The following is a 26,862-nucleotide window of genomic DNA, read 5'->3' as shown; positions in this document are numbered from 1 at the left end:
ATACGTATTTATAAATATAGTCGAAGCATACGGAAAAACATATTTTGACGATTTTTTGGTAATTTTGAGAACATTTTTGCACAATTTTCCGTCTCCGAAGGCGGGGGTACCCCGGGCTCCCCCCAATTGCCAATACAATTGCATTTGCCGTAAAATTAGTGCGAGCGAATCGAGCCTGAAAACCTTACATGACCATGAGCTGGAACCGCCCCTGATGGCATATACCAGTACTAATACGAGCCAATCTGTATTCCAGGATTTCTCTTCCAGTTTTTATACAGCGATGGATTGGGTTGACACTAGGTTAACTTACACTGGTGAAAAATATATCATCTTAAAAGGAGATGATATTCAAAAGTTTTGGATTCCTGATGTTTTCTTCATGTACGAGAAAGAAGGACAGCATCATGATATCATCCAAGCCAACCAAATGCTCAAAATTTTACCGGATGGAAAATGCCGATATGTCGTGAGGTATAGTTTTACTTTGTATATGGGCTATTCGCCTATTGCACGGTTCCGCCATATGCGTGGAGAGCCTCGAACTGGCAATAGACATGAAAGGAAGTATTGCTTAACTTCACGCAATGTTATATGACTGGTTCAATCAAGGGTTCAAATCCCATTCATGCATGCTGCCAGATCGAGGCTCTCCTCGCATATGGCGGAACCGTACAATGGGTGAATTGCAGAAATTAACTTCACCTACCCCTTAAGAAGACATGGGATTCCCATGTCTTCTCTATTCCCCAATGAAGACATGGGAAAATCAAATTGTCCCATGTCTTCTTTAGCACGTTTAGGGGTAAACGTTCTTTTAGCGATTGCGAGCACCAACAAATTATACACACACCCTGCAGCGATGCATAGTGATGTGGGGTTATGACCTTTTCAACCCATAGGGTCAGTTGTTCCGGCGCTTTTCATTTGAATAAATTTTCTGAGCTCCTGGTCTATATACAGGGTGTAACAATAAAATTTATACAATTGCATTTTGACTTTTCAGGAAAAAACTAAAAGAGTTACGGCAAGAATGTTATATGCAATACAATCAGTAATAACTTGGCTAAAAGAAGACGTTTAATTGGTTTCTTTACTAGCTTGGGTTCAAAGGTTATGTTCGATTAATTAAATCGTCCAGAAAATGTGTTGGGCCTCTTTTGCCATGTTTGCGTATATCAAGTTTGAACCGCGTAGATATTCTTATAGTGCATTAAGCATAAAAAACTGACTCAAAAGAATTTTAAGTGGAGTTCCTACATATAATTAACATGAACTTAATAATAATATGATATTTCTTTAAAATGAAGTCATGAGATTTCTTTCAAATTATCTTATAAATAAAGTAATTTCTCATATCCCTGAGATATCATTGGTAAAACTGAGAACAGTTTTTGCATCCATAAGTACAAAACAATAAAATTTTGAAATTGAGTTCAGCTGGGCTTCTAGCTGTTCTGGGGCGACCACTATTGCCAGCATTTCTGTTAACAAATACTACATACTTCTCATACAAATATGTAATTGTATGCCTTGATGGAAGACGTGAGTTTGGAAAATGAGCTATAAACAATCTTATGGTTTCTGCTTGACCCCATGTGCTACTGAATGTCACAACCATAAAAATACGGTCTTCCAACGTGAATTTAGGTTGAAGGTGTTGAGCTGCAGCCACGATTTCTAGTAAATGAGGTTGTTATGTCAGTGGTTAGTTGTGACTTTCAAAAACTCAAGGAGATATTCTATTATGTAATCATTTCTACCATTTCGAATACCCCATTGTTTAAAACTACCTATCATAAGAGCACCGTCCAACTGGTCCATGGTTCAACTCTTTTCAGTCACTCTTGTAACACTTAGACAAAAGTGGCCCAAGCGGTTTTAAGACTAGGTTACATAATTGATTGGCCATATCATCACTTGTATACCATCGATTTTATTGGAACAAAGCTTAGCTGGTGGCTAATGAAATGATCTTGATAGACATATAAATATCAAACCAAAATATAGGCGGCATACTTGTGTCATTCTATTTTCAAAATTGTACACTTTTTTTGTTACACCCTGTACACGGGAGCGATATTGTTTGCTCTTCATTTGTAAATTTTGAATTTCTTTTCCGCTTTTCATATTTTAGCACGGAATAAAGCAAATGTGTTTACCATATGTGTTTTAAAAATGATATATGAAAAAATAAATCGCTGCTGAGCAACTGAATATAATGACGTCGAACGCAAACTAATTAAGTGTTATTAATAATATAATTAATTAATTCTGTTTTGTATCATAATTTGTGCATGCTGCTCACATATCATTTTATATAAAACCTGTTATAACCGTTTGATACTTTTTTTAAATCCTAGAGTTTCTTTGACAACTGTGTGCCGTATGCTACTACAACGATTTCCATTTGACACACAGACGTGTTCCATTCACATGTTTAGTTGTAAGTTTTCCATTCGCCGTAGAAGTGATGATGTAACTGGATAATTTGTGAATACATCGCCCTGCACTATAACGTTCACGCAGTACCTATGCATTGAACTATAGATGTCAAAGAACAGGGATAAAGACCTGGATCTTATCATGCTGATCACTCGCACCTGTCTTTGAAAAGAGCGGTATTGTATTTAATCTATGATTGCAGACACCGGCGACCTGCTTGTAGCGATATATTCAAAAACTGTATTCATCTATTGCAATGGTAGTTAATCCTGTTACATCATCACTTCTACGGTGAATAGATGTGCATGATCACAACGAATGCAAATTTACATAATTGTGTATATTACAAATGATTACAAAAATAATATATCGAATATTAATTTTTTTTTGCAGTTGCATATTCTTCGTTGGATATTTTGCTCGATATTACTGATAATAGTGTAGCAGTCCATCCCAATATAATAGTGGCTCGATATGACCTGACAAATGTGTCAACTAAAACATACTACTTGCAATTTGAGATAATGACAAACAGTAAGTGTGGTGGTAGCATTTAGTATTATTTTCTTTAAAAACGCTTTACCTGCCATTTTCAAGGGAGTTGTGCCATTACGCCTCTATTAAAACGATGAATCACCGAACAGAAAATCATGGATACCAGACAAATTGTGAAATCATGCATGTTGCAGACCTGTATGTCGAAGTTTACTTTTAAATAAAAATGGACGAAACTCGTACTTATTTGCTTAAAAATTCAAACCCTTCAATAGAAAATGCTGATGGCTTATTTAGGAAGCAACATATCGCAAATGTGGTTGTCATTTGCCCATCGAGCTTGCCTATCCAATAAAAGCCGCAGGGGCCTCTAGCCCCCTTCCACTTCTCTACTCCCTTCTATGTATTTGTTCACAGAGGTATAGGCCCTACGGTATGAATATGGTCTTAAAATTTAATATTACCGAACTGGACCAATATGGACCGCATTGGAAATAAGTTGGCATATTTAGCCAACTTTATGAGAGTATCCTGCTTGTGTGTGAATTGCGTGTTTCTTGTGGGAGTATGCTTGATTGTTTATTTGTTATTTTCTATACTGTTGTTAATTTTGTCAAATAAAAAATAAATAAATAAAATAAAATACATAAGCAACTACTGTATCTTTATAGACACTTGGTCGGGTGCAGCGATCACCTTCACCTTTAAGCGGCACCTTCAGGCCTATATCCTTACAGTTTACATCCCAAGCATACTCCTGGTCACAATATCTTGGATGTCTTTCTGGATTGATGCTCACGCGGCGCCAGCCCGGATCACTCTAGGGATTACAACAGTCCTGACGGCTACCACTATGACGGCGTCCATGCAGGATTCTTTTCCTGATGCCACAGGGGCGAAGGTAAGCCTAGGCGATGATTGTCCAACTAAGGAACTTTAAACGAATCACATACTGCAGTTACTGTCCGTTTTCCTATACACAGTGCTCTCACCATTGACGCGCAACCTTTACAAATAGTGTATGTTAGAAGTATATTGCATTTGCCTAGTTAACATCACTGTGTGAAAAATAACCGGCCAATATTTAAACTATTCTCCAAACTTCTAGCAAATATATTTCTCTAACATGACCTAAACTTACAGCTAGGTTAGATGTTCAGAAATAGTCGCACTTTCGTAGAATATGAGTGAGGGCAAAGCATAGCTAGCTCATAGCTAGCCAACTCCCCGTGTTAATTGAATGGAGATTTGACCGAAAATATTGAGCTATATTGGTAACGGACCGCTCCGTTCTGAAGGATGCCACAAAAAAAACTGTACAAGCTACATTTAAACTATTCTATGAAATTCTAGAAAATATAGTTTTGTAACATGTCCTAAATTTTTAGCTAATTTAGGTGTTTGGAAATAGTCGCACTTTTGTGTTTTAGGAAGGATATGTAAACGACAGATAACACCAAAAATATGAAGAAATTATTTCCAAACCAATCATTATGTTGCTCATTTTTAAGAATGCTGGTTAACAAAAAGCAGGCCATTGTCTCATTTCGTGAACAAAGGTCCACATACCATTGTTTCCTTGCGTTTCCTTTATAATCAGTTACCCAACTGAAGCTGTATTTTAGCACCTCATAGCGATACCGGACATATAAAACAGACACATGTGCACAACCAGAGAAAATCCGATTTAATCAGTTGAGCTGTTTCAATGAGTGTTATCTTGGTTTAATAGCTTTTAATGGGGTTTAAGTCCTGCAAAGGTCGAGATGAATTCTACTGTAGACATGACTGCATCATGATCTATATGACGGGCACGATCATTGAGCAAAAATAATGCAAATACATGTCGTGTCGAGTCTTTCGTTGTCATTTCCACATACAGACAAATCACCAATAATTATGAAACGACCCATTGATATTATAGTGACTATAGAGGTCGACGTTCATCGATTTGTTTTTGCAATGGAAATCCGATTTTGGCTTATTTTATATATAGTTACTTGCTACTTGCGCTCGGCACTGAATTGCCTACGGCTCTACATTGTAATTACTTTCCTGGCAATCTGACGATCGGCACTATGCGGACATCAAGATTAGAAATCATCGTCTCTTTTTATATATATGAACACACATTATGCTGCCACATTAAATTATCAATTCATGGGCATTCCATGTTAATCATCCAGATACAGAGGTAGGCCTATCTAACTGTCAGTATAGGGCATTGTGTTTTAGACTTTATTGCATCAGTGTAAATCTTAAACTATCAATTATCTGCCAAGCAACATTTAAATGGCATGACAGACGCGGTCAGGCCCGTACGCACACCCCATGTGCAAAAGTATACCAATAGCATGAATAGTGCAGAGCGCTAAATTAAAGCCATATTGTAACATTTCTATAAAAATAGATTAGTATTAATTTCTTTTCCATAAAATTTTAGCTTTTACTGTCAGATATGTCCCCTTTTAATTTTAATCTCTCCAGCAAACACGAAATGTTTTCGATTTAATAAGGTTTAGGCTATAAAAGGTTACCCTAAAACGTTTAAATGTTGGGTTATGTAAAGGGTATATAACATTTTCAAAACATTCAAATACATTTTTGAAAACTTACTGCAAAATATTATAATATATTGTTATTTAAGTGCTGACGAAATATTTGGCAAAAAATGTTTGGAAATATTTATTACCGTAACATTCTGACATTTTAAAAATGTTGTCGTAGAACATGTTTTCACACAAAACGTTTTAAAAATCCCGGACCTTTAAATAACCCGATATTTAATGTTATTAAAACGTTTTTACCAAAACCAAAATATAACCCGTTTAAAACGTTTTGTGTTTGCCGGGATAAAGTAAATGTTATTTTGTCATCATGTGGACATGTCCTTACAAATTTTACCCCCAAGTACCCAGTATCGGGTGTAATAATTTGTTCCCTGATCTTATTTTCACATACCATTGTCAGCAAGGGAACACTCAAACCAATAATAATAATTGCTGTCCACAATATGTCTGATTTTTCCTACAGGCTGTAGATATATGGATGGCCGCGTGTCTTATCTTCGTTTTCCTCTCGCTGATAGAATATGCCATGACTAACTATCTTATCGTACTTCAGGACAGGAAAATGGTACAGTATTTCTTTTGTTCAAAATCAGAGGTTTACCGATCTGGGGAAGGGGGGACGGGTAAGTTCCGAAATACCGGGGGACAATTTTGACCAAATGTTGTAATGTGCATCTTTCTTCCGTCGGTTCCATGAGGTATAATTGTCCTAATCTTGAGCCAATTTAACGTTAACATTTCCGGGACGGTTTGGAAATTTTGCCCCTCTCCCCCAGCTCGGTAGCCCCGGTACGCAAAAGTTCAAAATGAAAATGATATTATTGGAATCAATTGACCAGAAAAAGAAGAAGAAAATAAAATATCCAACTATCCAATGTGCAAAAACATTATCTGGATATTGAATCTTAAGAAATGCCGCATCATTACAGCTTCCCCTGCTGTTTTAGTTAATAAACACATGAGCCAACGTTCAAACCATGCTTTGCCAGGATTTTCCCCTCATAGATATAGACGAATCTCATTTCACGCATTCCTACACCTCACTCGCAGCCATTAACTGGGTCCCCGTCGGCGGGCATTTTAAACTGCTTTCCATCACCCGTGCTACACGTAGACAAAAGAATGATGAAAGTTTACAACACAATACAATATAACATCGATTTTTAAGCGGCTTAAATTCACCCAATTGGGCAGTCACAACACCTGTTTGGTGTATAGCGGGGACCCAGTCATGGCCGACCAAATCCTGACCATGACTTGGCTCGTGAGATTCGTCTATACCCAGCAAACACAAAAACGTTTTAAAAACGTTTTAAAAAAGTTATATTTTGGCTTTTGGTTTAGGTAAAAACGTTTTAATAACATTAAAATGTCGGGTTATATAAAGGTCATGATAACGTTTTAAAACGTTTTGTATGAAAACACACTACAACAATATTTTTAAATGTTTTCAAAAAATGTTATTGTAAACTATTTTTACAAACATTTTTGCCAAATATTGTGTCAATACTTAAATAACATTATGTTAAAATGTTTGAACCCAGCAAACACAGAAATGTTCTTAAAATGTTTTTTTCAAAACCTTTTAATAACATTTAAATGTCGGGTTATATAAAGGTCATGAAAACGTTTTTAAAACGTTACTGAAAATATTTTGGGCAAACGTTTTTCACAAAATATTTTTTCAACTCCCCAAAATAACATTCTGTTTAGAATGTTTTGTATCAAGTTTTCAAGAATGTTTTTGGAATGTTATTAAAACGTTTTTATACCCTTTATATAACCCGAGATTTAAACGTTTTCTGTAAAACATTTTTGTTTGCTGAGCAGTAGATTATCTAAAATCTTTTTAAGGTTATGAAAACGTTTTATACTCTTAATAATACCCTTTATATAACCCGACATTTAAACGTTTTCTGACAACCTTTTATAACCTTTTGCGAATGATGTCGAAAACGTTTTGTGTTTGCTGGGTAGTTATGGATCGAAATGGATCCACAAGACATTTCAGAATGAAGGTCTACGATCGATCATAGACATTTTAGAATAAAGGTCGACGATCGATGTACATACAGTGTCCGAAATGAGCCAAAATATTCAATGTCAAAAGGGCCCTTTGTGTTTGAAATCTACGGACCCTCTAGTCAATTTTCAACTTAAATTGTAAAATTTGAATGTCACAGTGGTCCGGTATTTGTGACACTTTTAAAAGACTTCAGACTCCCAAAATCATGCAAATCAGCAATGCTTATATAGTATGGACTTTAATAGCTCCACTTGAAACTGAATAAGAATGTTTGAGCTTTCATGTATAATTAGGTATAAAACTTGTGTGATAAAATCGGACCACTCACCTTCACCAGAAACCAATCGCCGCAAAGATATACACGGGCCTAACGAATAAAAAGTGTTATGGCGCTATTTGCTTCATTTGGAGGCCTAATTAGTGATTGGCTCATCCGGATATCATAGGAATTCATTTATTAATTTTACACCTATATAATTAATGTAATCATTATATTTTTTTCTTCATCTTTTCCCGAAGAAATCTAATGATGCATCAGAGTTAAAGCCCGACGACAGCATCTGCACGAACGACAGCACCAGCCCATCAGCAAATGAGAAAAGCGGAGCACACGCAAAGGAATTTTCAAACGGACCATCGAAGCCGGAGTATACAGGATTTAGTGCCGAGCACATGGATAAATTAGCAAGAGTGTTATTTGCGTTGACGTTTCTGGCGTTTAATGCATATTACTGGACGTTTTATGTGATTTTTGAATCATAAGATGTCAACATGCAAAATTAATAATTCGACTGTTGAGAGCCAAAAAGCCTTAACTCATAATGACCTGATGTTGCAAAATGAGCATAAAGTCGCCAGGACACTATAGAATATACAGTCTGATAAACATGACAAAATTCAATAAAAAACTAAAGAAATTCTAGAAGAAATATTGATTTTCGGAGACCAAAGCAAGAAGCCACCCTACATGTTTGGTATCATGGATTTTAGAGGGTATAAAATAAGGATTTCAAATCTGGAATATCTCAGAAAGTTATTTTGTCAACTTTATGCTCATTTTGTGAGAGCTGTACAAACGCCTGAAGGATTATTATCATATAATAATAAACGCATAGAGAAACGAAAGGAAATAGGACCCCAAATCCCACCCAAATTTTGCCACCGTGATAAAATATTTGTATACGGCGATGTACGATGACTCAGTCCGTATATGTGTGACAGAGGCATTTAATAGGTAAATTTTACCCACATTTGCATTTATTTTCAGAAATATAGGTAAATTTAACAAATGTTGAGTCAAAACTACATAATGTTGGATAAAATGTATAGATGTTTTAACCAGTGTTCTAAAAGTGATATCCCGTAGGCGTGGTCTAGATTTGGGCAACAGCATGATTTTGGGTGTCATCTATTAGACCGTATCCTTGTAGATGTGCATGTATGGCAATCTAAATGTTCAGCAATTCCATAAACAATAGTTGTGACCTCGAAGCGAGGGGTCACCTCGTACTCCTCGGGTTCCTTCCCACCCCGACAGCCAAAAATATGACATTTCCATGTTAGACATTCATCATTAGTACATCCAGAAATTTTGTATGCTGCACTCTTTCTAAATATGTATTGCCTAAGATTATATTATTAGTTTGTTTGATTGATGTCATTTGTGAAGCATTGGTTTTACTGGTATTTACTGACAATTTCATGGATTTGAACCAATAATTTGCCCATTTCATGAGTTCTTCGTTGACAATATTCATTTGAGGTTTAATGTTTTTATGCGAAGAAAGTTGAAGTATTAATTATTTACACAAACAATTAAAAGTAATGGACCTAATTTTGATCCTTGAGGAACTCCTAATAATATCTTTCAGTTCAGATTCACAAGAATTAGTAAGATGCTTGCAAATGTTTCTATTATTCAAGTAAGTTTTAAGCTAGTCTAATACTATAAGATCAAATTAAAATCAAATCAAAAGAAAATCACCAACCACTAATTGTAACAGAAATCATTTAATCACCATTCATTTCAGGAAAGTATATTAAAGAACATATTAAAAGTCCCCAAAAGTTGAAGTAGTGGGAAACATAAATCCATAATGGATCAAACTGGTGTTGTAACAGCCCAATAGGGTGGAAAAGCCTGCTTCAAAATCAATCCTATCATTGTATTGCATTGTAAACTTTTAGTCAGATATCTACGGGAATTTAATGATGACCCCGACCCCCCAGGACTCTACCAAACCAACTTTTTTAGCTTCCTTTTATGGTCCTTTAACACATTCAAGATGTTAACAAAAATAATTCCCGGCACTCCGGCCATATTCAAGGTTAAAGGTCAACACAGTGGTCAAATTTCAGAGTTGCTCAAATTTGCATTACAAGACAATAGTGGGGCGCCGCCGTAGCGAGCGCCCCAAAAAGGATATCACATAACCCGCGATATCCTTCTTGACGTCGTTTTCGGTATTTTTAGCACATCATTGTCAATGTCAAGGCTATTAACCCCCTCTATGGCTGCAAGCGTGCCAACGTTAAAGAACCTTTTGGATCTTAATTGAATTCAAACCGAATTTTTTGAATTTGACTTTTGTAATTATAGCCTATGCCCACACGCTCTCAGAAATGGTTACTAAGGGACTAAATCTCTCCTGATGGAGCCTTTAACGGAAATAAAAAAAGGTTCTACTATGATATTTATGCCCAAAAATATACTGCACAGGGATAAAGAACCATTAAACAAAAACCAGAAGTGGGTCCTTTCAGTTTAAAAGAACCCTTTTTTAAACAGAGTTTAGGGGAGAGTTCCATCATGGGAGAAAATGTCTTTAAGGCTTGGAACCTTGCGTGAGCAACAGCTGATGACGGCACCTATAGTGAGTTCAGGTGAAAGCGCTCCTGGTGAATGACGCAATTTAATGTTCATCCGTGACATTTAAATATCATATTTAAAAATAGCGACACTACTCTTACACGCAAAATTCGCCTATGATGTTGAAGGCCTGTGTGTAATCCCCTCCCCCATAGAGTGGAATAATTACTGGGATTACAACAAGATGCTTTGGCTGCTGATTTTAGCGATACTTGCCCAAAGGTAGGTTGAAATTTATTTGTTACTAAACCTGACTGGATTCGCGTGCAATGTAGCAATTGACAGGCAAACTATGCATTTTTCACACATGCATGAAAGAAAATAAATATTTTTAGCTATACTTCAAGCGGTACTTCAAAGTAGCTAGAAGTTTCACAATATTATGATAAATTATTAAAGGCCCATTCAGTGATTTGCTCATCCGGACGTTTTGGTACCTTTGTCTTTGCCATAGATGTGCTAACATAGTCTGCTAGTGGTTCAGTCGAAAGCCGTGTATTTAAGACACAATAAAGTGCATTTACACGAATCTGTAATTTAATGGAGCTTCAACGTCTACAATTCTGCTGTTTTCTTCGTGTGGTGCCAAATTTTCATTTCAAAAATACCAAATGATGACTTGTCCTTCACTTTTAAACAATTTATAAACAATTTTAATTTTTTTACACTTGCGCTGGGATCACTGAATGGGACTTCAAATGAAATAAAATGGTTTAACATTTCGCTCATTATTTTCACATTTTATAATTTTAAAATTGGCAAGAAATGTATATCTGTATAATAATAATAATAATAATAATAATAATAATAATAATAATAATAATAATAATAATAATAATATAATTTTTGAGAATTGGAACCTATCTAGCGTGTGCAACAACTGATGACGGCACCTATCAGTAGGCCTACTGGCACCTATGATGTTCCAGTTAAGGTGAATGAGCTCCTAGTGAATGACATAATTTAATGTTCATCCGTGACATTTAAATGTCATATATGAACAGTCTTAAAAAATAGCGATACTATACTCTTACACGCACAATTCGCCTATGATGTTGAAGGCCTGTGTCTAGCCCCCATATAGTGGAATTGGGATAATAATAATATAATACACCTGAGTATACAGATATTTCCAACACAGCGAGTCTAGTCTCCACGCAGTCTGTGTTATACTACACGGTTGAGTGAAAAGCATCATAACAGCTGTGTGAGATCTAGTGGGAAATAGACGTCTGTGATTGGTTTTTGTAAAAAAGTGTTCCCTTCATCCAATCAGAAAATGTTTGATATCGAACGAAAACTAGCACGTCTCCCTAAAAATACTTTTTTTTATTAGGTCAACAGATAACGCAATTCAATGTTAGAGCAACGCGAATGTGGTAAATCTGTTGTTAAAAACTACCTATCCAAGCACATATTTTGACCAAAATATAGGTTTTAAAAGTCAAAACCTCAAGTGTTCCTTACAATATTTTTCAGATTGTTCATTAAATGAAAGAGCACACTTATATTGGCCATAATACTAGCTTAATTAGAATGAGCAATGGCCAATCTCTTGTGCAAAAAGTTACTGATTTCGGCTGTTTTGTCATACAGTTGTAAATTCAATGAACTATGACTTTGCTAAAGAACGCTAACAAATTGATATGTATAATGTTTTTTTAAATAATACTAATGTTGACGTTTCTAATGATGAGTCCACCTAGTTTATCACAACTCTGCAGTGGAGTTACACCAGTCTGCCATATATTTGAAGCAAACACCCCCTTCCATTATAATTATACAACCCCCTATCATCATAAAGGGGATGGGTTCTTACAATTTTGGATTTGCTCAATAATCAGTATGGTATAACCAAGGAATGAAAATTCCACTATTTGTGGCGTATTTTCAGATTTTCCCCTCGGAAAAACGTTGTCTCTCAATGCCGCCGCAGAGGATGTTTAAAGACATTCCCACAACCCAATGGGGTTTCTGACCTTGTATGTCTGGCTTTTGTACACATGTGGCACAGTTGATCATACCTTGCATTGGGATTGTGTGCAAATATCTGGTGTTTTCATCCTTTTATTTAACATTCAAAACATCGAGACTTAGGAATAAAATTAATGCAGTGGGACAATATGAATGTTTCCTATAAGAAAATCAAATATTAGTCATAAGTCTCAACTATTAGCTTGTTGGCTGCAGTTTTAAAATTACCATTTTGTGTGTGTGGCAATGGGGACTTTGCCTTTAAAATTAGGTTATATTGATCAAATTTCCCAATCATAGTACATTGTAGGAATGCCTTTAAGCCTCCTCTGATGCCGCCGGAAAAAAATTCCTGGTGCCACTACTGTCAACAACTGTACGAGGAGGAGCCAAAGTTTATTGATTAACCAAATAATATACTTAAGGTTATTAATTATTTTAAACTGTTGTGATTTGGTAGTTCACAGCATCTTACGAATGGTAGTGAGCTTTGGCAAAAACTGCATTGCTCAATTCATAGCGAGTGTATAGAAGAATTAAAATATCACAGATATACTTTTATAGGTGCTGCGGTTCTTGAGTTATGTTGTAAAGAGGGCTGAAACAACAACAGTTTTGTAAAACGTACATAAATCATTAACAACAATAAATTAAGCAAGTTTACAAAGTATACGGTTTGTAGAATAAACTTTTGCAAAACATTAAGGTTTTATTTTTCAATAATATATTGATCTAGATAATGAAAATCGATTTTTAGGTTGCTTCGACCAACAATACCTCGTCTACCCTTAACACTTTAATTTCCTATTATTATATACTTTTCTATTAGGTCTGTTGTAGCTTCAAATATAACGGCAACAATTCAAGAACTTTTAACAGGCTACGACCATAGCATCAGACCTGACCATGAAGGTATTGTCTTACTTTAATATTTTGCAACCCTTTAACAGTTCGGCCGAGTTTCCTTTTCTGGAAACATTCCAATTCTGGAAGTATTTCCCATAAGGCATTACAACAATATCAGGGTAGTCATACTTTACAGAACTTATTTTATTTCGTCCTTTTTTGTGATGAAGGCACCAGCCGAAATGTCCGTTTTCCAGAATGCAATGAACATAACTCTGTACTCCCCCGGGGAGATGATGTATTTTGCGACACTCATACCCCCTGGAATAGTGCATGGCGGGAAAGAGGGAAAAAGGTCTATACGAATTTTATTAAGCGCAGCATCACTCGCTGGAGTTCGATGGCGCTGGTGTACATACGCACGCGCTTAAAGACACCGCATAGATGCGCGAGCGAAACAGCTGTTCACAACGCGTTGACATCACTGCCACATCGGGTGAAAAATGGTATAGGTAATAGATGACTATGAAACCTCAAACTCGCCCCTCGATAAAGGTTGGCAATTGAAGCAGGCCTCAGTTAAGCGAACTTTGTCTAGTTTAATGCGATGCGAGTGCAAGCGCCGCTCGGACTGTGAAGGTTTCTGGATACCGAATATTAGGCCTATATCATGTCCTCTAGGCCATATAATTTATTTTTGGAAAGGAAAGTCTAATCTCAGAGCCTATTCAATTGAGAAGGGACTGGATTTTGTCATAATAATATAAAAATTAATACTTGTCGTCCATAACAAGAAATAATGCCTCGCGATTCTTTTGATATCCAGCCATAGTATTTTAATTGATTAAACTGAACATGAAGCTATATCTTTACTAGCTTCATGCACTAATTTGCAGACCCTTGGCCTTCTACATGTAGTGAGTACCACATTAGATTGTGTTTACAAGAAATAATAAGCGCTGCCTCCTGGAATTTTCTTATGCCATCAGCTTTGATGATTAAATATTATCTACAACTCGGCACCTGTGTTCAAGGCCTTTCTTTTATCTATTGACCTCAAAAGAAAGGATTAGAATGATCAGAATGCCGTCCCTGACCCCTTTCCACACATTAATAATGAGTCGGTAAGGGAACGTGCCACCGTTATACTTCAGTGAGTACGTATGGCTACTACGCAGTTCAATGGCCTTATTGTGATCTGGCGGGCGTTTTAAAAGCACGGTCCCTGACTGCGTGGGCATATTTCCGGACAAGGAACAATAGAGACCAATTGCCTGGCAATGACGTCACATGTAATCCCAGTCTATAGTGTGATTAGAACATTATAGGCTGGTGGTCACTATAGTACGATCAGTACGAAAAGTCCAATGCGATTATTAATGTATTTTCTAAAATTAAAAGAACCACTTTTTAGCGGGAATTTTTGTAAGTTACACAGCTGAAGTTGTGAAAGGGTTGAAAGACTACAATATTACGGCATAAACAAGAATTTCTTTGTTTGGTCGTTATTCCTATAGGCTCATCCCTTAAACATGTTAAACAAAAGAGCAACAATATGAACTAAATATATAACCAAGAATAAAATCGAATGATCAATGAACTTCATTGCCGATCCATCGATCACAGCCTTCCGGCGCATTGCGGTGTTCCAAATCAATTTGATTGAAAGAAAGTATCATTTTGGAACCCCACAATGCATCAGAAGGTGAAAATCAATGGGTCAGCAATAAAGTTTTGTAACGTGACAAAAAGGACTATCACTCGGCTGTTTCATTAACGAAAGAAAGTTGCATAATAGCTATCTAATCTTAAGTTTGTTGGCACCCATCGTATTTGTAATGTCGTGTCCCTATAGGATTACGCAATATATAGTCATATTTATGGTGAACACGTGGTGATTTTGGGCGCCATCTTGCATTTGGGGGAAAATCGAGATAACCAGTGGGCTTTATTTATCCTATTAACCCAAGCAAAATATGTGCCAAGTGTGGTTCTGGTAGGGAAAGATGTTAGTTTTTCCCTGGGATGGACCTGCCTAAGAGGAAGATGAATACTCTATAAATTAGGGGCAAAAGCCTGATTATGTAGCACTCGGCAAACATTAGAAGTTAGTGACATTTTTATGTTCTTGACTTGTTTCTCAATTAACACGCAATCATACAAATATATCTGTTTTGATTTTTCAGGTCCGCCAACAACTGTGTCTCTTATTGTTTTTATGGAAAGTATTGGCCCACTTGAGGAACGCACTATGGTAAGAGGAATAACGTAGTTTATAGACCATTCCTGTAATTGTATTTTCCTGCCGTTAGTGAGGTGCCAGGCATAAAAAACACAATAGTTTACATTGAAGAAGCTGATTTGTTTCATTAACTTTGCATGGTTTCAACGCAAATAATACTAAAAATGTTATCATACTTGTTTACAAATGCATCAAGCTATATATGGTCGAATCCAACGAAAAGTGTACACGGCATGTTCAGGGCCATAACTTGAAAGTATTAATCAATTGGCATTCGTTTTTGTATTGTGTTTATTCGCCTTGATCATACGCTTCGCGCCATATATAATAAGACCCCCTTCTGTGTAAAACTTAGACACAGAGACCCCAAAACATGCTATTTTTACCCATTTTTTCAAAATATTTCTTAAAGTATTTTTAAAAACATCTAAATCAGTTATGAAAAGAAGTTATTGGATTGAATCTAAATTGATTTCCTGAAAGGTGTGTATTCAAAGATGGCCTGTTCAATTTTTCACATATTTGTACATAATTATGAATTTTTGTGATAATTTTTTGAGTGGTATTTTTTACATTACCTACGAATACAATTTTCATAGCTCTAGATATATCTTTAAAAATGGAAATCACTAATAAATGCGCAATTGATACAAGCTTTGATATGTCCAATACTGAAATGCATTGCATTCGGACATCTTTATTATTGTGTTTAGCTGCCAGAAATTCTAAATGGCACAAAGGTAGGTTTGGTAAAAAATATGCATTACCTCCGAATACATGTTAAAAGCTGTGCCATTTCCACAAAGTGAGAGAATAGTAAACAATAGTTAAGCAATAGGTGCAGGGTAATACACTCTTTATTTCTACCAAGTTTCAATAACCTGCGTTTAAATATTTCTGAGATGTCAACAATAAAAGCAAGTATTCGTAGGTAAATTTCGGTAACCGAATGTTACCTACGAATACACTTTGACATCATGTCAGTATTGTGAAACACCGCCATTCATGCTAATGCCCATATTGGTACATAACGAAGGCCTGTATGTTTGCTATCAAATCATATGTCAATGAAAGTTGCGAATTCACATACATGCCCACCATGCAAAACTGAATACGGCTTAATTGGTGAAAATATGTACTGAAATAGACGACGGTCTGCTCATTTGAAAGAAAAATCAGATTCAAAGAAGATTAGAAGGGATAAATACTTGGATTTGTCAACTGTCATGTGTGCTTCATTTTAAATGTTTACCGACCTTCTGGTTTCTGAGTAATTTGTGTCCAAATTGATTTATTCGAAGGTAACTTTTGACGTTTTCGCTAAGGTTACCTACGAATACCATGGAAAAAACGACTGTTCTCATTGTCTCATGATCTAGACAACACATTGATGAACCCTGGTATAAAGCTAATTGTAGTTGCCCTCAAACGAAAGGCCACAAGACGTAACTGACTCCAAGATGGACTTCACAAGTCTGCAATAACGGTTTTAAGTGATTTGTGTGCAATTAAGCAAATTAAAGTCACTTTAGTGCCTTTATTTCTTACTTCAATCCTCTTTCAACCGCTGTGAACCGACATTATTAATACATGATAGGGTCTAAAGTATCAATAAACGCACATAAAGAAAATAATACATTCAAAGTGCTTTATAAAATGAAGTTTTGATTGCGATATCCACCAAAAGTCTCATTCTTACCTACAAATACTGAAATGTTACTTACGAATACAGCATAATACATGACATGTGTAATGAAGTGTCCCTACCAATGGAAATTAATTGTCAAAAACTTTAAGCGGTACCCCAGGACACTATTATTACCCATATACGGATTCATTCAACAATTATTTATTATGTAAAATTGCTGATTAACTACTTGTATATCAAAATGAAGTGGTCAAAATCTTGCTAAAAGCATCAAAAAATTTTGATCTAAGGTAATAGCATTTATTCATTTGGACGTACCATCTAAAAGAGATCTAAAAACTACCATTTTATTAATTCATTACCATAATAGCAAAATTTAAACCTATAAACTCAATATAGATATTGTTAATCACTCATGTTACCTACGAATACCCGGGTTTCTTCACCTTTTCATTGTATAAAGCGTTAGGTGTATGCGTATAATTCCTAATATTCTTGAAAACATATATCATACTCGTTCTTATACAATGTGTAAATTGATTCATACTCATTTGATAAATAAAATACAGAGACTGACCTAAACTTCATTTTCAAAAATAAACTAGCATAAATTGACTAAGATCATATTGATCGCGTTATAAAAATAAAAACAAATATTTTCTGGTTGAGCTAGCATTTTCCTGACACCCTGTGGTCTACATTACACGAAAAAAGCGTTAATGGGAATATTCCATTTGTTTTAGGTTGATTAGTATTGCGATAGTGAAAGCATCCTAGTGGTATTCGTAGGTAACATTGGGTTTTGATATCACATTTACTATCACACGTCCTGGATTTATTTTTCAAGATTAGTAATGGCACTTTTGGTTCCTATAAGGCCAATATGTCATCAATCAATGGGCAAAAGGAAAAAAATGTGGAGACATTTTTATTTCGGACTTTTATTTTTGGCCCGTGGACACTTTTTGGTTGGATTCGACCATATATATAATATCACTCAAAACTTCAAAGGTTTTAAAAGTTGGATTTCCAAAAGCTTAATGCAGTCTGCCATAGACACTCCTGTATTATTCTGCCTGGCTTGAAACAACAGAGGGTGGTCTGAATGTAAACATGTGACATCATTGGTCAATTCATCTATAAGACATCTATATGATCTAACTTTCAATATTCATATCTAACCTACTCTGCACTGATTTGACCAATGAAAAAGTGATTTGAGGCATGATGAAACCTGCGTCTGGACTCTTGACTCCTATTGTAATTTATTTGAATGGCGGATCCAGGGGGAAGGAAAAACATATTTTGACGATTTTTTGGTTATTAACATTTTTGCACAATTTTCCGTTTCCGACGTATAGATTCTATACCAAAGTTTGTTAATGGTCGACGAATGTCAAGAACATATAGACTTGTCAACCGGTGTATACCAGGAAGTACACTGAGTTTGTGGACTAAAATCATCGATGCCATGATAGAAGAAACACAGCCTACGATGGTTATCATCCACTGCGGTACAAATGATCTTCATACCTTCACGCCTTCTGACTGTATAGACAAACTTTGCCATCTTATAAGCGCTATAAGATATGACATTGACATTGTGATTTCTTCGCTTACAACACAACTCAACCGTGTTAGTAGAACTTGGATAACCAATTTTAACTCACGCCTATGTATACTAAGTAATGCCAATGGCTGGAAATATATAGACAACAGCAACATTACACTTGATCATTTGAGTACTCAAGATAACTTGCATTTGAATAAACAAGGGACAGCCATTCTCGCTAGGAACTACATGAACTACTTAAATTTTCGCGTCACAAAGGACCGGACTATAAAATAAACAAAAACTATGCTTCTACAAATAAGAGGAAGAACAATGACAGTGTCATAAAACCTATGGACATGAACCCTTGTAACAAAGGAACTAATTTAAATTTTGATGCTAATAGTGTTTTCAATGTTGATACTTCTTCAAATCCTGATTGTGGAATTTTTCTGCAAATGCCAAGTAATTGTAATTCAAATGTGTTTAATAACCATGTTTCTCCAATATGTAATGAAAATAATAATATGTGCAATAATAGTGTAAATAATTACAGTGACACAACTAACACAGTTAACAATGCCACTGATCCATTCATCCCATCAACCATCTCATTGTAAAGTCGCAAGTGATAATAATACAATTTGTGCTGAGTGTACTTGTAAGATAATCCCATCTCATCAAACCATTTCATGCATTCAATGTTCATTGATGTTTCATAATAACTGTGTCACTGATTATAATAACAATGGCCCATATTGGTGTCAATCATGTTTCTATACAGTCACCTACCTGGACAACCGATTCTTTAGAAATGCTTAGTCGCGCTAAAAGTCGATCGATACATGTTAAAATCAGCACAATTCAGAGATACACCTTTTGCTATGAAATTAATTTTCTCGGTCAAATATAAAGCAATATTTTTTTTTCTTCAGTAATGTCAGTTAAAAACTTGGTGCTTGGATATACATTTTTTTTAAATTCTGGTGTTAAAATTAAGCATTAAATTGTATCTTTTAGTGTGATATTTTTGATTTTTATAGGCCTTGAGTTCGCCTGCGAGCTTTTTACGGAATTGATTTTTAGCGTCTCAAACTAATATAGTTTGCTAAAGAAAGATATTTCCCACCTCTGTAAAGCACATCGTGTGGGTCTATATATTATAGTTTTGTCAGAATTTCCGTTTTTATTTTACCCTTTTTCCCTTCATGCTCTGAAAATGTCAAACTCGGTGCTTTTATCTCGTGCGCAACCAGCAGAAATAGTCGATATTTTCATTGTTGTCATCCAGGGCAATTTTCCATTGAAAAGCAAAGATCATGAAGATTGCTCGACTAGCGATTTGGTAGCCCAAATCCCCAATTGGGTTTTCTGGTAAATGAGGTGAATTTTAAAAATTTGCTCCCGTGATAGCCTGCAATTTCAATTTATATGGATTCCATGATTATGAAAACCATTTTGTCTGTCTGTGTGTTTGTTTACCTAGGTTAGTCCGTATTAAGAGACGCACGCTTGAGGTTCATGAAAATCCACGGTCCAAACCTAGAAAAATTAGCGTGTTATTATAGGGGATTTTAATCTTCTGTCCCTCCTATCTCCATGTGAATTTTGTATGACCTACCCACCGCCCCCCCCCCCATCGCGGGTTGCCATTTTCATTACACCCTTCAGACTTGTGTTCGGGTTTCTGTAGAGATTCATCAGTGTTCGGGTTTGTTTTTTTTTTTTCATGTAGGCCTATATATAGGCCTAACCATATTTGTCATAATTAAGCGCTATACCTAAATGTATAGCTATGCTATATATTATTATGTAATATCATGTACATGTAGGCCTATAGGGTGGGGTGGGTGCAGAGGTGTGTGAGGTGGGTAGTGGGGTGTATGTAGGGAAACTTTGGTGTGGTAATCAACACACTTAAACCATGACTTTCAATGCAAGGCTTATTGTTGCCACAAATGTTTGTTTTTTTCCTTAAGGTTATTTAATACGTTTTTATAAACTTCCATGTTTAACCTGGTATTGTTTTGGCTGCTTCATTAGGGCCTATGACTTTCGGTGGGTTTCCAAAAGCAGTTTCAAACAAACACAAACAAAAGGCACCATACCCAGTCACCTTCATGACAATTGAAACACTATGTCAAGTATTAACATCCAAGTTATTCTGTTTTTAGGCAAGCAATTTTAAATAATTGCTTGAACAGGTTTTTGTTTAAAAACAAAAACCTGTTTAAGTTAACAATGAAAATGAATGGTTCTTATAAGGCACAATCTCTGAGGAGGAACTCAAAGCGCGTAAAGCACGAAATTTACAAACAAACATAAAAACAATCAATTTATAAAGATGTTTAAAAACATAAACCTGTTTAAGTTTACAATGATAATGAACGGTTCTTATAAGCCACAATCTCTGATGGTTCTTATAAGGACAATCTATTTCTGGCGTTTAAATAACGAAAGTCTGGGGCGTTACGCCGGGGCGTTACGAAGGTTATTTCTTTGGAAGTGCAAACAGTTTGCTTGATCATAAAACATACAGCGTAATATAATGTTTTGTAAAAGAAAGTTTTGTTTAAAATATTGCCCAATTGCATGTAAGCCTTCGGGCAAAGTTGTTTTGAGGAGAAGCAAATTTCAACACATTGGTCCGAATCACTCACGTGATGATGAAATATCCTCATCGTGCTATAAACATGATCAGTATAGGAGCGCTATTAGGCCTGGGAATTTCGTTGCTATATTGAAGTTCTGGCAACACTGTATCATGCCGGTATTCCTATTAAACCCAGGGATATCGACCCACAATGCTAGTATTATTAGCCTTATATTACACGCGTTGATTTTGAAAAAATTTCAGCCGGTGAAAAAATGGTGAAATCAAAACGTAAATTCTGACAAAACTATGATATATCGCTCACGGTGATGTGCGTTAGAAAGTTGGGAAAAATCCTTCATTAGCGAACTATATTACTTTGAAAAGCTAAAAGGTTGATCCAAGAAAAGGCTCGCGGGCAGAGTTTAAGCCTATCAAAATCGAAAATCTTACACGAAATGACTGAATTTCACGCCTAAGTTTAACACTAGGATTTGAAAAAAAATTAAGTATCAAGCACTACAATTTTACCTGACATTTACTGAAAAAATAAAAATGATTGCATTTCATTTGGCCGAGAAAATTAATTTTACATTGAAAAGGTGTAACTCAAAATTTAGCTCGTTTCAACACCAAATTCGATCGCTTGTATTGCCACATTAAATGACTGAGTGAGCCTTGCTAAACAAAAGAATCTGTTGTCCAGGTTGCTAACTGTATAGGACATGTTCAAATGAACTCCCCTTTTGTAATGAGCCATTTATTGATCTCAAGTGTGTTCTCAATAAAGGTCTAAAAATTGCTCATCTTAATGTACAAAGTTTAAGATATAAAGTAGATTACCTTAATATTCTTCTTCATGACAACAAAATAGATATTTTTTGTGTAACTGAAACTTGGCTGACAGATGATATTGATGATGGTGAAGTCAAAATTAATGGTTATAACTTGTGTAGAATTGATAGAGTATACAATACCCATGGTGGCATTGTTTGTTATGTAAAGGATAGTTTGAATTATCGTGTAAATAGTGATTTAAATATTAATGATGTTGAAGCTCTTTGGTTAGAAATTTGTCTTCCCCATACTAAACCAATTATTGTTGGTACTATTTATCGTGTTCCTGATGCCAAAGCCGACTATATTGATAAAATTGATGCTATGTTTCAAAATTGCTCTTCTAATTATGATGATGTTATTATTTTAGGTGACTTTAATCTTGATGTAGCTAAACCTGCTGATGCTAAAAAAGTTTCACGTGTTGCTAATCATTCTCAGCTCACTCAACTTATTCATGATTTTACTCGTGTCACTGATAAAAGTAAGACAATTATTGATCTTGCATTTGTGTCTAGACCTGAAATTATTTGTGCTTCTGGTGTTCACAGTCTGGGAATTAGTGATCACAATCTTATCTTTGTTGTACGTAAGATTAAGCAAATTAAGTCATCTCCTAAGATATGTAAATCTAGGTCTTTCAAGCATTTCAATGAACATGAATTTGTAAATACAGTAAAAAATATAGATTGGAATATAATCAATAATTATACAAATGTAGATGAAGCTCTCCAAACATGGACAACAATGTTTAATGAAGCATGTAATACTCATGCTCCAATCAAAGAGAAGCGTGTGAAAACCTCTCAACCCGAGTGGATAACAAGTGAATTTTTATCTATTTGTAAAGATCGTGATTATTATTATGCAAAAGCACATAAAAGTAATGAACCTAATGACTGGCAGATGGCCAAAATATACCGTAACAAAGCCAATAATTTACGTCTAAGTCTCAAGAGGAAATTTTATTCTGATTCCATAACTAATAATGTAAATAACTCTAAGAAATTATGGTCTACGATAAAGAAACTTTTACCATCTAAATCTTCATCAACTACCACTACTGTTAAAAATGATAATGAATTTACATCTACTGTCAAAGAAACTGCTAATGTATTTAATGATTATTTCACTTCAATAGGTTCCACACTTGCAGAAAAATTTGATAATGTACATATTAACAATAATATCAAAGATTCTGATAGTTCTTTCAGCTTTAATTCTATTTCTTCAGATTTTGTTTATAAGCAAATTTGTGATATTCCTAACAACAAGTCAACTGGTATTGATGATATTAGTATCAAACTTCTTAAACTTGCTGCACCGTATATATGTCATTCACTTTCTTATATTTGTAATCTTTCTCTTTGTACATCTATGTTCCCAACAAATTGGAAATTGGCCAAAGTTACTCCAATCTTTAAAGCTGGTGACAAATTAGATGTTGGGAACTATAGACCTATTTCTGTTTTGCCTCTTATCTCAAAAATTATTGAAAGATCTGTTCACAATCAACTTTATTCATACCTTACAATCTCTGGTATTCTATCTGATAATCAGTCTGGGTTTCGTACAAATCATTCCACTGCAACTACTCTTATTGATGTTGAAGATTATATTTTGAAAAACATGGATAGTGGAAGTGCTACTGGAGCAATTTTTCTTGACCTTAACAAAGCATTTGATTGTGTAAATCATTCTCTCTTGATTGAGAAACTGTATTGTTATGGTGTTCGAGGTAATGTATTAGAGTGGTTCAAGTCGTACCTTAATAATAGAGCTCAAGCTGTAAATATTAATTCCACACTGTCTAACTTTAAAACATCAATATTGGAATTCCTCAAGGATCTATACTTGGTCCACTTCTCTTTATTATTTTTGTAAATAGCTTACCTGATACTGTAAATTGTAAATGTACTATGTATGCTGATGATACCACACTTCTTTGTACTGCTAATGACCCTTCTACTCTTCAATCAGAACTCCAGACAAACTTCAATATTATTGCTGATTGGTTCAAGAGTAACAATCTTACTTTAAATGCTAAGAAAACCAAGTTTATGGTCTTTGGTACTCGTCATATATTAGAAAAGTTCAAAAATGTTCACGTATATTATAATAATGATAACATTGAGCGTGTCGAAGAATTTAAGTACCTTGGTGTCACATTTGACCCTATCTTGTCTTGGTCAAATCATATTAATAAAATGTCTTCTTGTATTTCTAAACGTTGTGGTATTATCAGACGTATTAAATATTTTGTTCCAAAAGATACACTCATCATGCTTGCTAATGCACTTGTCATGCCAAACTTCGACTATTGTAGCTCTGTTTGGTCAAATTGTTGTGCTGATCTTTCAAACTCTCTTCAAATTCTGCATAACAGATTAACTCGCATTATCATATCTGCTGATATTAGAACACCTGTTAATGATATGATGAGTATCTTACAATGGAACAAACTAAATGATAGATGGTCTAACCAAATGTTGGTTCTAATATTCAAATGCCTTAAAGGTATGGCTCCAAGTTACATATCATCTCAATTTAATTTCATGTATAGCATGCATTCTAAAGGCACAAGGAGTCAAACCAACTTTAATCTCCACGAAGTGTCATGGAATATTAATGCAGGGAAAAGGACTTTTAATTCACGTGCTGCTAAAATTTGGAACAGTCTTTCTGCTGATATTAAATGTAATTATGAATCCATGAGTCTCTCTCAATTTAAGCATAGGATTCATTCTTCATAAGTTTGTTTATTCCATCTGCATTATAATCTATCTGTGTGTTCATATGTAATTTTTAAGTTGTATCGTAAAATAATTTATATTATTTACATGTTTGTATTTATATGTAATTTTAAATTTGTTTTTAACTTAAGAATGTTGTACTTTTTGATGCAGGGCCTCCTTGGAAATCAGTGTTTTAGCATTGAAGGGGCTACCCTGCCTAAAGAAAGAATAAATAAATAAATAAATAAATAAATAAATACCCGGGCGAGCCCAAGAGTGGCCACATGATACAATTGCATTTGCCGTAAAATTAGTGCGAGCGAATCGAGCCTGAAAATATTTCATGACCATGAGCTGGATCCGTCCCTGATGGCATATACCAGTACTAATACGAGCCAATCTTTATTCCAGGATTTCTCTTCCAGTTTTTATACAGCGATGGATTGGGTTGACACTAGGTTAAATTACACTGGTGAAAACTATATCATCTTAAAAGGACACGATATTCAAAAGTTTTGGATTCCTGATGTTTTCTTCATGTATGAGAAAGAAGGACATCATCATAATATTATCGAAGCCAACCAAATGCTCAGTATTTTACCAGACGGAAAATGCCGATATGTCGCGAGGTAAAGTTGTACATCCCCATTTTCAACCCGGTACAAGCTTTAATTACGGGAGACCATACATTTGTATGAAAAAGAAATCCTACCATCTATATCCAAACTCCCGTGTTATTCCAATGCACATTTTGCTTCACCGGGCCGCCCTGGCTTGGTCGCATTTAGAAGAGGGGTGTCACGAAACCGAAATAGGTACAAATTTAGTACTTTCTGTCAATCAAGTATGGTTTATTTTCTACATGTCAATTTTTAAATCATTAGCATAGTCCTTATAATAACGGGGGACCGCCTTGATGAGTAAATGACAGTCAATAGCTGCATTATCGATTGGATTAGTCGACCGTAGCGGACAATTCGATCGCTCATTGGATAAATTTGCATTGGACAATCGATTACTATAATGGTTTAGTACTGCATATCTCTGTTTAATCTTCACTAAGCGGGTTTATGGTTGGAAAGGTCACGGTGAATTCGCCGTGGACATAACTGCACTATGGTATATGCCTGGGAATCTAACACGGAATAGTTTGGCTGTTGACACCATGTTGACACCATGGAATGTAAATTCTTCCATTTCAAAGAGATGGTCGTCCAGCCAAATTTTCTCCACTGTGTCGTCTGACGATCGCCTTTAGGCGTGAAACTCAGAGTTACGACTTCTATTCTGGAAGGTCTGAACTTTGAATTTTTATACGCTCTCCCTTCTTGGGATTGAGCACTCTATTCAAAAGTTATATATTCAAAAAGTTATAGGCTATATATAATTAATTCTATTTTGTAACATAATTTGTAAATGCTCATATATGCTCATAAATAATTTCTATTTTAAAACTGCCATAACCGTTTTGATACTTTTATTTTCTTTATTCTAGAGTTTCTTTGACAACTGTGTGCCGTATGATATTACACCGATTTCCATTTGACACGCATACGTGTTCCATTCACATGTTTAGTTGTAAGTTTTCTATTCGCCGTAGAAGTGATGATGTAACAGGATGAACTATCATAGCAATAGATGAATACAAAGTTTGAATATATCGCCCTGCACTACAAGGTTCATGTGGTACTTATGCATTGAACCATAGATGTCAAAGAACAGGGATAAATATCTGGATCGTATCATGCTGATTACTCGCACCTGTAAGATTAGTATCTTTGAAAAGAGCGGTATTGTATTCAATCTATGATTGCAGGGGATGAGTGCAATCTGCTTGTAGCGATATATTCAAAAACTGTATTCATCTATTGCTATGGTATTTAATCCTGTTACATCATCACTTCTACGGCGAATATAATATGTGCATGATCACAACTAATTCAAATGTTGTTTTGTGTGTATATTAATAGATCATTAGAAAAGATCACATGTGGAGTACGAGTATAAAATAATAAAAATATAACGGATAT

General features: G+C 35.3%; 2 protein-coding genes across 4 annotated transcripts in view; both read left to right on the top strand.

The window, feature by feature from the left end:
- Positions 1–26,862, top strand: part of LOC140144012 (glycine receptor subunit alpha-2-like) — a 41,215-nt gene that overhangs the window by 8,416 nt on the left and 5,937 nt on the right. For 2 of the 3 annotated variants that reach the window (XM_072165840.1, XM_072165839.1), the window contains exons 4-5: positions 257–474; positions 2,364–2,446. In XM_072165840.1, the coding sequence (XP_072021941.1) occupies positions 257–474; positions 2,364–2,446 (301 nt within the window). Of the gene's footprint in view, positions 1–256; positions 475–2,363; positions 2,447–2,838; positions 2,980–3,611; positions 3,842–5,973; positions 6,076–8,055; positions 8,667–26,862 lie in introns of those variants that run through there. The other variant, XM_072165838.1, reaches the window with a different exon arrangement.
- Positions 10,495–26,839, top strand: LOC140144040 (gamma-aminobutyric acid receptor alpha-like). Its single transcript, XM_072165864.1, has 5 exons — positions 10,495–10,627; positions 13,209–13,291; positions 15,412–15,479; positions 25,244–25,461; positions 26,803–26,839. Exons 1-5 carry the CDS (start codon positions 10,590–10,592, stop codon positions 26,837–26,839), a joined length of 444 nt encoding a protein of 147 aa, XP_072021965.1. The 5' UTR covers positions 10,495–10,589.

Source organism: Amphiura filiformis, unplaced genomic scaffold (assembly GCF_039555335.1).
Source record: "Amphiura filiformis unplaced genomic scaffold, Afil_fr2py scaffold_37, whole genome shotgun sequence".
NCBI classification, from domain to species: Eukaryota; Metazoa; Echinodermata; class Ophiuroidea; order Amphilepidida; family Amphiuridae; genus Amphiura; species Amphiura filiformis.
This window is presented reverse-complemented; position numbering and strand designations above follow the sequence as displayed.